The sequence below is a fragment of the Strix aluco genome, chromosome 1 (genome assembly GCF_031877795.1).
Source record: "Strix aluco isolate bStrAlu1 chromosome 1, bStrAlu1.hap1, whole genome shotgun sequence".
Taxonomy (NCBI): Eukaryota; Metazoa; Chordata; class Aves; order Strigiformes; family Strigidae; genus Strix; species Strix aluco.
In genome coordinates, this window is record NC_133931.1 from 82,761,545 (window position 1) to 82,777,137 (window position 15,593).

Sequence of the window (15,593 nt, forward strand, 5' to 3'; positions counted from 1 at the left end):
AGCCAGCAAACGATACCACCTCACCAGAAGAAGTGGGTATTGTCTACAAGCGATGGTAGCACAGAGCAAGCTGTCCAGGGAATATAACATTAGTGTTTTTTAATAAAAGACACTGTGTGTGCCCCAGCACACGCTCCTTGCCATTCTGTCCAACACTTAGCAACAGTCTATTAGGATAAAATCTACCCTCAAGGGGTTTGAGTCTGCTCCCTTTTTTTAAAAAAAAGTGAATGAACAGTGCAAATGTATATTAATTCAAACAAAATGAAAGACAACTAATCCAGACTTGTACTCATGCAATTTAGAAAAGTTTTTGTGCCAATCTTTCTCTTTTAAATAATTTGCAGGTAGACTTTATGTTAGATTTCAATTTGGTGCCATTTTTGATGGGAGGGCTATAAAGCCTCATAAAAAGGTGTTTAATAAAAATGCTTTCCAAACTTTAAGTTAAAAGGCAAGGCAACACCTTAATGAGGTATTTATTCAGTACTTATTTTTCTTAGCATACAGGCACCGCTCTAAGGCTTTGTGCAATTTTTTCCTTGGTTTTAAGATTAGAAAGAAAAAACAGGACGAGAGAGACCAACTTCATAGATGAGCTTTAAAATAAGGACAAATAAGCAAGTGGAAAGCAACAGGAGTTTTGTGCAGATTGTGTGGTGTGAAGGTTAGTGTCTGCTTGAAGCTAGCTAATATGGCCAATCCGTTGATTAGTAAGTGTAGTTTATAAAAGAGACAGCAATGTTTTGATGCTGAAGTTTTGCCTGTTTTAATCTGAACTGTTCTTTACTGAACAGGGTTTATCTATCACTGAATAGTTACAAAGCAGAGATGACACATTAACTAACCTTGAACTGGAGACTGACAGTGGGTTTTCGATGCTTGCTTCCACATTTGAGAGTGTCTTGATTGTTGCGACTTGAAACATGTTCAAATAGATCATAGATGAAATCAAGACTGAAATGGGAAAAAGAATATCTCTAAAGCGTATCTTAACAAACTATGAGGTTTACCACTACAGAGTGCAAAGAAAGCACTGTCCCTTAGAAAGCAGCTCCTCCATCTAAAAAATGCTTATTGATTTTCTCCATAATTTTATTAAGCAATAGATTTTGCCTTTGCAGAATTTATGCAGAGGAGAAAAAAAAAACAACCCAAACCAAAGCAAAACAAGGAGGTTCCTTCTTCTCCACTCCCAACATATCATTGGGGAAATGCAGTGTGAAGTCCTAGAGTCCTTACTGCATTTTAGTCCACTCAACCAAAACTCCAGCTGACTGTAATGGGAACTATACCTGGACAAAGCCTAAAAAACAAAACTTCCAGCTTGTTTGGGGCCATAACACAAAATAACCACCCACATGAGCCTCACTTTCAGACGCCAGCTGTGTATGCTGTTTTCTACCCTATCAGGCAGGTATGTTCTTACTGCTTCTACACAAACACAGACCTTTTAACTCGAGCTCCAGACAGATGTTGGTGCAAGAGCAAAAGCAGGCCCAGCAGCTTTAACTCATTTATTACTTTTACCTACATACTTCAGCTGACAGATGTTATGTCAGATATGTCATGAAACTAGAACAAACACCACAGAGAGGGAAGCGCTTATTAACAGCTTCCCCTGCACAGAAGGGCTTAAGGGATTTACAAATAAGCAACTAGCACAGCAAGGCAGGATGGCTGGACAGGATGGGTGAGGGCAGCAGCTGAGACAGCAACAGCCAGGCTCAGCTCCCTCCAATTCTGTCACTCCTCTGTGTGTCCTGGAGTCTCATCCATACAGCCACAAAAAGGGATGTGGTACAGCTCTGGCTCCCAGAGTACCACTGTAAGGATCTTGAGAGCTTACACAGCAGAATGACAGGTACCAAAGACAGCCAAGCTCAGACTTTCAGTAACATAAATCTTTACAGAAATTCTCCCTTTGAAGCAATTACTACATGGCAATTTGCACTGTGGTAGGTCTCTGACATCAAGCTTTCATCCAGATTAGGGAATGCCAGAAATACAAGCAAATTGGGCTGTATTTGAAGCAAAAAACCACGCTTGCACACTGCCTGTGAGGCACCCCGAAACAGTTAAAAACCGTCACCAGCTTTCAGCATCCTTACTCACCACTGAGTAGCAAGTGAGCTCTCTTAGCAACCCCCTGGACTGAACAGGGACGAGGTACTGCACAATGTGGGAAAACCCGACTTTTTGAGAACTGATTACAGCCAGATCTGCCTACAGGCACCTCTGGTATTTCTTCTATGCTCATTTCAACTCTGTCAAGGTCTGATGCTATGCAGCATCTAACATACTCAATTCCTGACAGAATTAGGTGGTAAACCCTGGCAGAATTAGGTGATACAACACCACTTAACACCATGTCCTAAACAAATTCGCAGAAACGTACCTGCTTTCACGTAACAAGTTCAGGAGATCATCTCTGAAAGTATCTCTGTTCTTCTCCAAGATCCCCCTGACATCATACTGGACCTAGCAGGAAACAGAGCTGATTCAAACAACAAGCCAAGTAGTCAGGCACCTCTGACAAGAGCAGTACTGTAAAAAGCGCTGAGAGAACAGAGTGCTTTAGTTAATTCTGAGCAGCCTCAGGGCAAAATTAAGCTAATGAAAACTCCATCTGGAATAATTTCAAGAAATAAAGAAAAGAAAATTACCTCCCCAGCGTAGTGCTTCACTCCAAAGTTGTGAACCGCAACTCTTGGTTTTACATAAAAAGGATTGTTCTAATTGGAGGGGAAAAAAAAGAGAAAAATATTGGGTTGGGGGTGGTCAGGGAGTGGAATGATACAAAGGGACACATTATCCTCTCAACCCAGACCTAAACAAACCCTTGTCTTCCAGTGAACTCCCTGGAAGATTAGTGCTCCAAAAGCAAACAACCAACTTATAACGATAATAGGATTTGTTAGTCTGGGCTGCTTCAAATGCAGTAATAACAGATTTATAGTATCTAAAAAGGCATTATACTAAACCTGACCCCATCTGGCAGAACCATCTATTAATGGCACTTTGAAAAATAAGGCTCTGTTTTAAACTGGCAGTTATGAAGATTGGTGGATATGCTTGTGTTCCAGAAATTCTCAAAAATAATTCTAGGGTCACAAATAAAGGTAACACTAATCTGGACAAAGGAAACAGCAACCTTTCAGTAAATGACACCAAGGTGAATACTTAATTAAATCAAAGGAAAACAAAGATCTAAATAATCTGAGTTACTGCAGGTTGTCAGAGTTCTAAGAGCAGAATTTGGCTTATTCACCAATACAGAAACCTTTAACTGGACAGTAACAACAATGTTCTTGAGGGTAAGCGACTCAGTCTTGACAGGAAATTATATGAATTGCCATGGAAGTAGGATCACATCCAAAACAGCCTCTACAACTATGCACCCATATATTTGAACCATGAATTTCTACAGAAGCAAAGAGACCCTCCATAATTTGCACAGAAAACATGAGCAAAACATCACATACAGCATGCTGGGTATTCAATTTCTCCAGCAAGGTGGAGTCAGTAGCTTGAGGAAAATGGCTCTCTTCATTGATGAGCGCCAGCAACCCCAGTTTCTAGAACAGCAAGAAGAGGCAGAAAATTAGTGCACAGATGGACACAGATGTCCCCAGTTTGTAAAAATCGGAGTCCTTGAAGTTGTTGTATGCAGAGAGGTGCAAAACCACCTGTCCATGACTAAAATCCCACTCTCATAGAGGACTACAATCCTATTTCTCTAGAAACACTCCTTTTAAAACATACATCATATGATACATGGGCAAAATAAAGAAGAAGAAGCTACTGGAAGAAGCAACAGTTCTCCTGATGTAGGCAGTTTTTAGGTGCATACAGTGACATGGCCTCAGAATATATCCCCAGCCTCCAAGATCTCCAATGATCAGGGGTCCCTTAAATCTGTTTGTGTAAACAGCCTTTCAAAAATTTTTCTTCCATAAAATTATCTACTCAGTTGTTGAACCAATGCTAACTTTTAGCACCCACAGTGCCCAGTGGCACAGCAAAAGATATACAGCTTAACTAAACACTGCGTGAAACACAGCTTCCCTCTGCTTTGCATATGCATCTGTGTAATTTCCTTTGATGCTCCCTACTTCTCATACTATAAGAGATGGTAAATAAAGCAAGCTTCCCTGCAGTTATAGCAGATCCAGCAAGCTTCGGTTTGATACAGTCTCTCCAAGAACACAGTTCTACAGGTGCACGTTTTAATACGCCACTTCCCATCGGCCCAGAGCAGCTCCTGACAAAGTACACCATCCTGACTGCCTGCTGCCATCAGTTTCTGTGGTTGTCTAAACTCATGCAGCCACACACCCCGCTACAGAGATAAACTCACACACCCTGTTTGTACTGCTAGCAGAAGTGAGCATGGATGAAATGATATATAACAACTTTGTCTTTGTCATTCAGCTGCAGTTATAATTTCTATAACATGAACTCAGACCTCATCTGCCCCTCACCACTAACGTTCCTAGCAATAACTCTGCAGAAACTTCACGCTCTTTTACATGTTCCTTTAGTACAAATCAGAACATAAACAAAATTATGGATGAAGCCAAACTTGGCAGGCAACAAATGAAGATTTTCTGCATTCCATGAAAAGCCATTACAAGAGCAAGACACTGTTATTCCTTCTGTCCCGTCCTTTTATTCTTTTTAATCATCTCCAAATATTGCCTTTGTATATAATCATACACTGTTAAAAGTTACTGCAAAGAAAGATAACTATATTGAATTTACAATATAATCTACAGTATATACATGCATGAAAATGATCTGATTAAAAGTTCACTATTTAAACATCCAAGATCCACCATTCTCTTCACTTGTTCTTTGTGTTGGCAAGTGTTCTAAAGACGTATTTCCTCAGAACACAAACTAGAAATAGGTACCAGTATCAAATTCTTTATTACCTTTTCAATAAGATCCAAGCACTCTCCATTGTCTGTCCAGTCAATATCCTCCCAGATTAGTCCTTCCCTAAGGAAAATAAGGAGGGCCTTTTTATTGAGAACTACGACAAAATTATTTTAGATATAGAAACAGGAGGAGCTGATGTATTTATCTTGCAAATTACAGCAAAATTAGCTGGCTTTAAAAAAATATACATGTCCAGACAGAGATTTTGAAAGGAAGCTAAGGTAGCTGGGAACTCAGATTTCAAATGAATACTGGTATTTTCAAAATTCTTTCAAATTTCATCTGTATCTCTTACCTGCTGTATTCCAGTTGCTCCAAGGAAAAGATGTGCTTGTTGAAATATTCCTGAAGCTTTTCATTTGCATAGTTAATATTGAACTGCTCAAAACGGTTTACCTAAAGAGACAAGAAATTTTCAAAAATGCATACACTCCAAGTACTGTACTTTGCAAACAAGGAACTCATTTAAGTCATAACATGTTTAATAATCAAGTTCCAGTGAAGATGACAAAGTTATGTAGAACAATGAAGCATAAATATCAGACAATCCATTTGAACAAGCTTTTGAAACCTACCTCAAAGTTTTCAAATCCAAATATGTCCAAAATTCCAATGGACTTGAAGTCTTCCTTGCTCCTGATTCTGCTGTTGATTTTCTTAATGACCCAAGCAAAACACTGGGAATAAAGTGCCATAGCCATAGAATCTCTGCTGTCTATTGCCTGCATTAAAGAAGGAATAAACAACACATCAATCACCGCTGTAACTGAGAACTTACCAGACTTTGCTGGTCAGCATCCTTTGCACAGCATAAAGCAATGTATAATGCAAGCAGGTTTGTATTCCTATGTACCTTGACAGCAATTGTATTAACAGCTACAGAGTGTCACGATTTAAGCTTTAACAGCATCGGTTATAACAGCTGTACACCTATGTGGCTTTAAAATTACATTTCAAGGCTAAAGCATTCAAAAATTAGGAAATTATAAACTTAAGGTATGGAGGAAGAAAAGAGAAGGGTAGGAAATAACACCTTAATTTATCCCTTTCTAGAGGTAAGCATAATGTTATATATACCTCTTTCTAATATACCCCTCTTGTAAATAATAAAAATATTTCTGCAAAAAGTTTTCAAGAACACCCACCTGACACAAATGTCCATAATAAAAAATATCAGCCTACATGATTAGAATTTGAAGAAAATGGTAAACAATCAGGCTTAATAAGAACAACGAGAGCCAAGCTACAAGCCCTGGCCAGAATGAGAGGATGGAATCTATCGAGATTTCTAAAAGTCCAATTAATAACCTTCCCAAAAACCCTATGTAGTATATTTGATAGCAACTCTGATGCATGAGCTAAGCTTCTGTTCCTGAGTGACAAATGATTTCCCTGGACTTGAAGACCAAGCCACGTATTTAACAGACCCTAAAAACATGTCAAAACTGAGATGCCTTTACCTGTTGTATACTAAGAGGTGTTAGGATTTCTTCTCCCCTGAGTATCATTGATCTCTGTGTCAACGCTTCAGTTAGCTGTGTGGAGTCCAACCCCAGTAGTTCAGCAGATCTACCCAGAGCTGGTGAAAGAGAGACAAATACAAATATGTCCTTAAATGTATAAGGTTATGAAATTAATTTGCTCTATTATTATTATTATTGCTAACACCACCACTACTTAATAAGCTTCTAAAATTATGGGGATTAGAGATAAAAACACAACTAGAAACTCTAGGATATGTTTTTGCTGCTCATGAAAAGGCACAGTATCATAAATACACACAACTGAACGAATTTAGCAGTAGAAATTCATCACAAGTCAGAAATATTTACCTTCCTCTTAACGTTATATGTCAAGGACTCAAACTTACACTAACTATTTTTCCAGATACAAACAGAAATTCACTCTTTGTCCACATGAATGGGCTTCAGCTTCCCTCAGGATGATGAGGATAAAGAAAACCAATTAGATGTTTTTCTTACATACATGCTTTGATTTGCAATTGTGCTATAATGTGGTATATTAAGCAATACGGAATGCTACTGCTTATTGTCATATTTGAACAAACATTTAAAATGCTCGCCAGGCCAGTCTTTAGACATACAAGCACATACTTTCAGATTTGCAACTGAAGTATTGAAAGCTCTAACAAAAGACACCTTCAGCGGAGATCTCCCTTAAGGAACGTATTTGAGCACTTATATTTTATCAATTTGAGAATATTTCAAAGAAGGAATTAGATTAAAATGGAATTTCACTACTGTTAATGGAATAAATATGTGCCCAAGATCTTCCCTAATTAAGACCTAGCAGACTGATTTGCCTTATCTGTCAAAAAAACAAAAATAACATTCTAATCAACATTTACAGATGCTAAAAAGTAGTAAGACCCTTTCACTGTTTGTCCTTGACATGGTCAGATACACTAGCAACGAACACCGCTTTCACAGCCTCAAGAAACATTTACATTTGGATGCACAGCCTTCTCACCTGTCTTAAAGGACACTTGTGCCCCACCAGCAGTGATGAACTCAACGTTTCCTAGATGCAAAATGCCAGCCAACAGCCTCAAAACTTCTCGCACCTCCTCCTTGCTGAACTGCATCACTTCCATTGCAGTCTGGAACGACATGTGAGCTTCTTCGATAACGTGCACACTGACTCAAAAATGGGGACAAGGACAAACCCACCAACTGTGTTGTCAGGCCTTAGAAAAGCAAGTCAGGACTGACAGAGAGCTGGTGGGAGTTAATTCCTTTGGTTTTATCCCAAATCAAATACACTGTAAGATATGACAGGCCATCCTGGAACATGTTAAGTATAATGGTTTTAAGAAATCTCCTTTTGATGCTGTAAGGATGCTGTAATTTGCTTTCAAACTCTTCATTAAAATTGTATAAATATTGGAATGCCCTACTGAGTCATGCATCAGACACAATTTCACTAATTTGCATTAGGAGCTGATAACCTCCTCTGAGTTTTTACAAAATCTTGCCAATTAGCCTCGTAGGTAACAAGGCATGGGGGAGGAAATCCAGCAACATCTAAGATTTGCTCATTTCTTGTCTCAGCATCAGAGAATTCAGAGGAGACCTTCTGCAGCATATTTGGGGCAAGCCATAATGCCCAAACATGCATCTTACCAGTGTAGTCTGACATCTTACAGCAAGACTGAGCAAGAAAGAGAGATCTATATAAAATGTGTTGAATTTATGAATAACCAATACAGCAACAATCAAGGCTCAACTACATAAATGAGGAGAATAGAAAATATCTAACCGAATATTAAAACAAGAGGAGAAACATATGCTTTTCTCTGACACAGAAGGGGTAAGTAATTGTATATCTTTTGAAATTACCAGAATTTCCTAAATTTGGGTCTAATATGAGCCTGTCTAAGAGCAGATCACAGTTTTATACCCTTAGAGTTAGGCTCATCATGTTATGGTCACTGCAGGTGTCTGACAGATCACACAAGACACATTTTATCTTTCATAAATCATCAGTTACAAATAGAAAAGCCTCAGACTCATCCCAGAATTAAAAACAGAGAACAGATAATGATTGGAGGTTTATTTTGTATAGAAGACCTTTCACAACAGAGCTCTCAGAAAGGCAGCAGCATTAGGAGTTCATCTGCACGCTCACCGTGCACTTCCTCCCTGTCTCCTACAAAAAAGTTTCACTTAAGTAACATTTCTGGGACTTAAACATTAATAAAAATAGGCAAAGGAGACAACTATAATAGGAAAAGCCAGGCGAGGGCAAACTGCGGGGTTTCTGCCCGCCTCCTGCCCTGGGAATGCAGCGTGGCAGCCTCAGCCCCTGCTCCAAGCCTGCCCACACTGTGGGCAGCACGCAAGTGTCACCCGCCCAGCTGAGTTCATGCTCTGCCTACCCTGGAACGCTTAGCACAAATTAAATGTCACACTAATCAACTTAAGCTTGTGACTACAATATAGAGAAGTTACCAACTTTTCCAACACCTCCTTCCACCATACTTCACAAGGATTTTTTACACTAAAAATAACTGCTGCATCCACTACACACTAATTTGTCAATCTGGCAAAGAGATTAACATAGATAAGCAAAAATAGTTTGGTGAAGGGCATAAAACCAAATCTTTTGTCTGATTTTTAAAATCTAACACATATCACCTCAGTGATATAGTAAGCAATTAGCAATTATCTTAACAGTCAGTATAGACAAACTGCTGTAGCTAATTGGTGTGGGTATAAGATATGAAGCCATTCAGAGAAAGACTCCATCAGGCCCTGGTTTTTAATCTGTGTTTACATTTTGTTCAACTCTGTTGCGTAAGTTACTCCATACAATTGGATTTCCCAGCTGCAATAGAAGGCCAGGTGCTTCGCTCCCCATGCGCTGCACTGCGGACTCAACCCAGTAGGTACTACATGACCTGGGCAAAGCTTTAGGACAGAAAAACAGTGGAAGCAGATGTAGCCGTACTATGAAACAATGCAGCGAAGGGCAAAGGAATGTAAATGCCCTACTGTCTTCCCAACTGATATTATTTTCATTCCAAAATGTAATAATTTCACTAAATTACAGCACACTTTGAAATGATACAGTAAAAATGAAATATTGGAGGGAAGGTAAAGACATGCTCAAAATGACAGTGAAGTGTTATGAGAAAATGTAACTCCCTGTAAGATTAGTGCCTCAATGAGAGAGCTGCATGTGCAGGTAAGCACAAGAAGGCTTTGTCCCTTGCTCTGTCAATGCCCCAGGTGCCTGAACCTCTAGCATTTTTAAGGCATAAAGAACTAGGGAAACAACTCACAATGACTTCCTTGAAAGAATCTTTGTCACTGATTGTCTTATCCGCTATACATCCAGACTGATTCAGGTAGTGGTAGTTCTCCGGTACAGATAAGTAAAAAGCATCTAATGAGGAGAGAAAAGAGAATGAGTGAAAAATCCCAAAACAAAAGCACTCCACAAATTTCTATGTCAGAGTTAAACAGTTCACAACGAATTTGGTCAGAAATGATGATGATGCATGAAACAACGTTTTATATTAAAATCAGATATGGGGTTTTGCTTTCCTGTTTTTTGCTTTATTTAGCTGCACTATGGAGTTAACTCTACTTTTTAGCATGCAAAGACAGAAGGCCCAAAGGGAGATGCCGACACAGCTTTAGGCAATTTTGCACATATACAAATGTTATTTCTTTTGTTCAGTGGATTTATTCTTTATGAGAGAGGATTAGAGGAACCAGAATTATTTCTCTTTGTTGCTGTGGAGTTATTTAGTACCAGTGAAAATATTCAGCTTGAACAGAATGAGGCATGTTTGTCCCCAAGTAATTTTCCCAGGGCCACAGCAGAAGCTGGAAGAAAAATTAACGGCAGCTCAGTGACATTCTTCAACTAAGGAGGTTGCTTTATCAAGTTGAGCTCAAATTCACACTCACTGAATCCCGGCTGAATAACTAACTAACTTCTCTGCTTGGGTTAGCGGGTTTCTGCAGTTAAAGTCCCCACTGCTGTCACCATGGCTGACTGCTAGCAGAAAGCCACTACAGTTGTGTGACTTGCGGTCTGCCACTCACCTTTCTCTCTCTCTTCTATCCCTGCCAGCAGAGCATAGAATATATGATAATTTCTTTCCCCAGGGTTTTGTCTTACTACACGATTCTGTCAAAGTAAAAAATAGTTTCCAATATTAAGCAATCATTTTTAAGAAATTTTATCCACAATTTCAAAGCAAATATTAAATCAAACAAAATTAACTGACCAAAATCAAACGTCAACTTACTTTTTCCAATAAATCTATGGCCAGGAAGAAAAACTTCAGTCAAGGAATAAAGTAAACAGCAATCAATGCACAAACTATTTATAATCTTCCTTCTTTCATTTGAGACAATAGGAAGAGCATCACGGTCTTTTCTTACGACATGCCTACTGCCATAATAAGATGAATAAAGTAGCAACAATGATAATACTGCAGCAGTTCTAATACCAGTGTGTTCCCACACCTCCTTCTCCTCCATCCCACCAAAACTGGACTTGTGTTCTGCATTTTAAACTACATCTGCTTTCCTTTACTTTTTCTTTTCCCTAAAGCTTGGACACAGATTTAAGGATGAAATTTGTTGCACTGCAAAAGCAGCTTATGTTCAAAACACTAGGTAGGATCCCCTTGGTATATTCCTTATTCCCATACCTCTGGTGGAGCTGGCTCATAGTCCAATTTTGCCAAATGCAGGACAAATCCAAGGATTTGACCCACTCAGGTTCACACTGCAGAAATTCAACAGCTCTGCTCTTTCAAATACTTTTCCAGAAAAGTAAGAAGGTTATCTTTGAATATAATAAATGAGGGAAATAGCTGACAAATGAAGTTATCTCCAAGAACTCAGGCTGTTTTATCTCGCTATGTAGGAATATGCATGCTAGCAGTAGCAATACAAAATCCTGATCCTCCAAGAGATTATAAAGCCCACCTTGCCACAAATGCATGTGTGCATGTGCACAAACACATGCAGACTTGGCTGTTACTGCTTCCCTTTCCCACCTAACTCAGTTGAATTTAATTGTGCATGTTTCAGGATGGGGTGAAAGGACAGACAAGGGCAAGCCACTTCTCTCTCAGACCTCCACAGAGGAGGTACGTGGGGGCTGCCTGCAACCAGGGGTAAAATCACCAAATGAGGATACAATCTATAATTCTTCCTCCCTGAATGTTTCCTTTCTGACAGATGTTCAGCTGAATAAACTTCCCAAAGCGACTTGAGTTGTTGTTGTAAACAGTCTTTGCGTTGCCAAAAGCTTCCATAATTGGGCTGTGAAAATACAGAAGGAGAAGAGCATTATCATGTGATAAGCATGCCAACAGTTTCACATGGGACAGGTGAAAGAAATAGCACTCTGAAAAGCTCACTTCTGACACCCTCCTCAGCCACAGCCTACATCCTTAGGATTATCCTCAATTTATTAACAACAGGCCTCTCAATTTTCTATCAAAAGATGCAAGTATTCAAGCAACAGGAAGATTAACTATACTAAACTACTCTGCAGCTTAATCTGTAATTGCTCAAAAGATGCATGCCATTCTCATTGCAGCACTCAAATTATAGAAATAAGAAATCTCAGCACGTGCAAATTGCTAGACAGATGTAGGGGAAATAGTCGTTGTCCTAAGGCAATTAAAAAAAAATAATTACATCAAGATACAGCAGGTAAAAAAGAGGTGAATCATGATAAACAAAAGTAATAGCATCTCAAATTGCCTTTGTTTTTAAATAGTTTAGAACCATGTGTTATTTCATTTGAACACTGGGGTTTTTTTTTGCTTGCGTAGAGTGTGTCTAATTTATCTGATGTGTTACTCATCTGTCTTATCAGTCCTTGTTATCCTCCCTTTCCTCAGCATGCTTTTACCACCTGCGCACTCCATCCTCACCATGCTGTATCTTGTTCCACCTTATCCCCAGGCTACACAAACCAAACCAATGGTTTCTCTCTCCCACCAGCCATTTCCCTCACTCTGAATTCAGTCTCCCACAAAAATATAAGCCACCACTAAAGCATCGTCCACTTCAAAACTCTGCATCTTTTTGCTTCATTAAGATATACCACTGTGCTCACAACTCGCTAGAGCAGCCCAGGTAATTTTGTTTAATGGAAAATTTCCCCCTTTCCAGTAGTCATTTTATTGTTCAGTATATGCACCCACATCTTTAATTACATTGCAAGCTCTTATGTCAATGACAAGGCTTATGTATTCTGGAAAAAAAATACCTGTGTATTGAAAGATCTAGTACCTGCTCTCAAGAATAGCTTGCTCCACACAGGAGGTCTTCTCTCTGCAGGACAGCTCCAGTGAATGTTGGCTCATTGCAGACAAGAACTTGAGAATTAGCTTAGTGCTTTCTGTCTTACCAGCACCACTTTCACCACTGAAAGAAGAGGAGGAAAGCATTTGTACAGTTCCACCTGCCAGGGGAAAAGTCCTCTGGCCAGCCCTCCAAACTCTCAATTACTGGAGGTCAGGGAGAGTGAGGTGATTAGAAATTATACTCAAACGGCAGCAGAATACCCTTTTAAGCTTGCTGAATATGACATTCAGCACAAAATGCAAACTATCTTCAGACTTCATATCACTGTTCAGACAGCATTTCAAGGCACTGATTGTGTAAGGATGTACACAACACCCATGAGGCAATGAAGAGTTCTCTGAATACAAACAGCTATCTAACAATTCTCACCAACATGGAAAAACAAAGTTAGAACAAAAGCATTGCAATGGTCAGGGAGAAAGTCCAGAATATGAATTAAGCTGGGAAAGTGTGCGATTATGTTGCAGCAATCTAGGTAAGGAGGGAGCCCTGCTGTGAGAAGGAGGAGGTTAGAGACACCTGATGCATATTGTAACACATAAAAATTACTAGTGTAATACATACTGATATTCTTAGATACATATTCTTTAAACAAACTTCTTATACATACATCCAAATAAACCAGATACACGGGTTCAAAATATACAGTTTTCACCTCTCATCACTGTCATTGGAGATGTAAAACCTCTCATCTTCACCCATAGCAGAACAAAGCTACTTGATAATACTAAATTGACATTTTAAAAACAAACAGTTAATAAGCAATCTTGCTGATACAAACAGAAGGCAATATACTCAATTTCTCTTCAAAACTAACTCTAAAAAGGGAAGGTATAAATTTGGCTCATTTCCCCAGTATCATTTCCCTTTAATTATGTAGCCTTATAATTAAAACACACCATGAGCCATTAACAAACATAACTTGCAGCTAAAGTTTGTCTAGTTTGCTTAGTTGTCATCTGAAGTAATCTCATTATATCCTAAACTGCAGCGTGATTCCTAGTTTTCCTAATTCCTAATTAAGATGTGCCTAATTCCAGTCTACTCCCAATGAAAGGAGGTACATTTTGGTCTTATCCTACCCTTTTCATTGTAGCAAGTGGGAGTTTTGTCACTGACTTTCACGGAGCATTACTGGGCATGTGGAGCAAGCTTAGTTTATTTGACAGTCTTTTGTTGTGCCATTGCTGAGTAGTGACCCTGGTGATTTTAGGTTATGGCAAAGTATAATGATGCTTTCTAGTAAAAAGCAAAGAAGAAAGGTACATGAAAGCAGCATGGCATTTTCCTGCAAGTGAATGCCAACAATTAAAAAAATAATCAGGGAAGAGATATTCAGAAAACATAATGAGGCACAGAGTTTTGTAGCTGAGATTCAAGTGTTTTCCAAGAAGAATCAGAGTCTTTAAAATGTTTCATAAAACTTCATACAAAGATATGCTACCTGCTAATATGTTCCAGCAGGTATGATTCATCCATCATACTTACATCATCTCAAAAAAATTCTGTAGTATTTTTGTTTTACCCTTGGTATCTGGCCTTTTCGGTATTTGCTCCCTTTCTCTTTGCAGGCCCTCAGTCACTCATGCTCCTTTGCCAACAGAGCAAATATTTAATATTCCTTACTGCTAGCTTTGAAAGAGCTTCACAAACCCTTGCACTATCCTTGTCTAGTGAAAAAAATCATCAAGTGATACATACCTCTTCCTGCCTAAATTCTAACCTTCTGAGCAGCGTATAGCTCTACAGCAGGGATATGAGTGCCAAGGAGGACATCAGCTCTTTCACTGACATCATCCTTCTTCTGTCCCCACCTTCTCTCCCATGCTCTGGAGCACCTCTAGTGCTATGGAAGCTGAACGTTACCCCACCATAATTCTACAAGTGAGATACTCAAAGCTGATGGAAAAATACCTCCTGTGCCTATCTCTGGTACAGTTGGTATTACACACAATTATATGCTCTTGATTTTTTCTTAAAACAGGAGGGGTTCAAAACTGGATCAGGCCAAAGATCTACCTGCCCAGTGTCCTATCTCTGACAGTCGCCAAATAGAGATGTCCAAGGAAAACATGCAATACTTCCCTTCTGTGTTCTTTCAACTTCCAGTTATTTGCTGTTCAGAGGGTTCCTGATCTAAACCTGATTTCTATGTGTCTTGCAACTCTCAACGGATTTATCTTTTATGAGCTTCTAGTCATACTACCTTAAAAAGCATATGACTGCATCTTGTTTCGGATCTGCCTCCTATTAGCTTCATCTGATGCCCTCTAATTCTCATATTGGAAGAAGAAACCAACAACTTATCACAGCGCTCCCTCTCTCTGCTGTGCATGACTTCATGCTAAGCCCCCCCAGTTAGAGCTGCCCATCTCCATTAGCCATTCCCACATACAGAGCCACACTGTACTTCTGGTCGCTCCTCCAGTTCCACAGAGTCCTCCTGGATATCAGGCAAGGGGGAAAAACACTACTAAAAAATACTCAAGATACGATCAAAGGATGGATTTACCCAGTGTTCTCTATTAATTCACTAGTAACTGCTCTATTCTATTAGTTTTACAATTATTATTGAGTACCAAGTGGATGTATTCCTGGAGCCCTCTGGCATGACAGTAAGATCTCACCCCTGCAGGGGGACCGATAATTTTATGTGCATCAAGTCAGCTCTGCATTTTTCCTTTACAAAATGATTTACAAAAACCAGTTATTATTAATGAGATGAAAATCAAAACCAAGCATGCTAAACTTTAAAGTTTTTTCTTCAACCCTACAGTACATACA

At 39.2% G+C, this 15,593-nt stretch overlaps 1 protein-coding gene across 1 annotated transcript in view; it reads right to left on the bottom strand.

The window, feature by feature from the left end:
* The window catches only part of MYO10 (myosin X), a 172,026-nt gene that overhangs the window by 59,232 nt on the left and 97,201 nt on the right, over nucleotides 1-15,593 (bottom strand). Inside the window, exons 5-18 of the mRNA XM_074826408.1 lie at nucleotides 12,735-12,869; nucleotides 11,629-11,753; nucleotides 10,727-10,740; nucleotides 10,521-10,605; nucleotides 9,749-9,852; nucleotides 7,435-7,564; nucleotides 6,405-6,523; nucleotides 5,520-5,666; nucleotides 5,240-5,340; nucleotides 4,938-5,004; nucleotides 3,486-3,578; nucleotides 2,667-2,735; nucleotides 2,399-2,481; nucleotides 849-957 (exon numbers count right to left, since the gene is read on the bottom strand). Coding sequence (XP_074682509.1) covers nucleotides 849-957; nucleotides 2,399-2,481; nucleotides 2,667-2,735; nucleotides 3,486-3,578; nucleotides 4,938-5,004; nucleotides 5,240-5,340; nucleotides 5,520-5,666; nucleotides 6,405-6,523; nucleotides 7,435-7,564; nucleotides 9,749-9,852; nucleotides 10,521-10,605; nucleotides 10,727-10,740; nucleotides 11,629-11,753; nucleotides 12,735-12,869 — 1,381 coding nt within the window. The remainder of the gene's footprint in view (nucleotides 1-848; nucleotides 958-2,398; nucleotides 2,482-2,666; nucleotides 2,736-3,485; nucleotides 3,579-4,937; nucleotides 5,005-5,239; nucleotides 5,341-5,519; nucleotides 5,667-6,404; nucleotides 6,524-7,434; nucleotides 7,565-9,748; nucleotides 9,853-10,520; nucleotides 10,606-10,726; nucleotides 10,741-11,628; nucleotides 11,754-12,734; nucleotides 12,870-15,593) is intronic.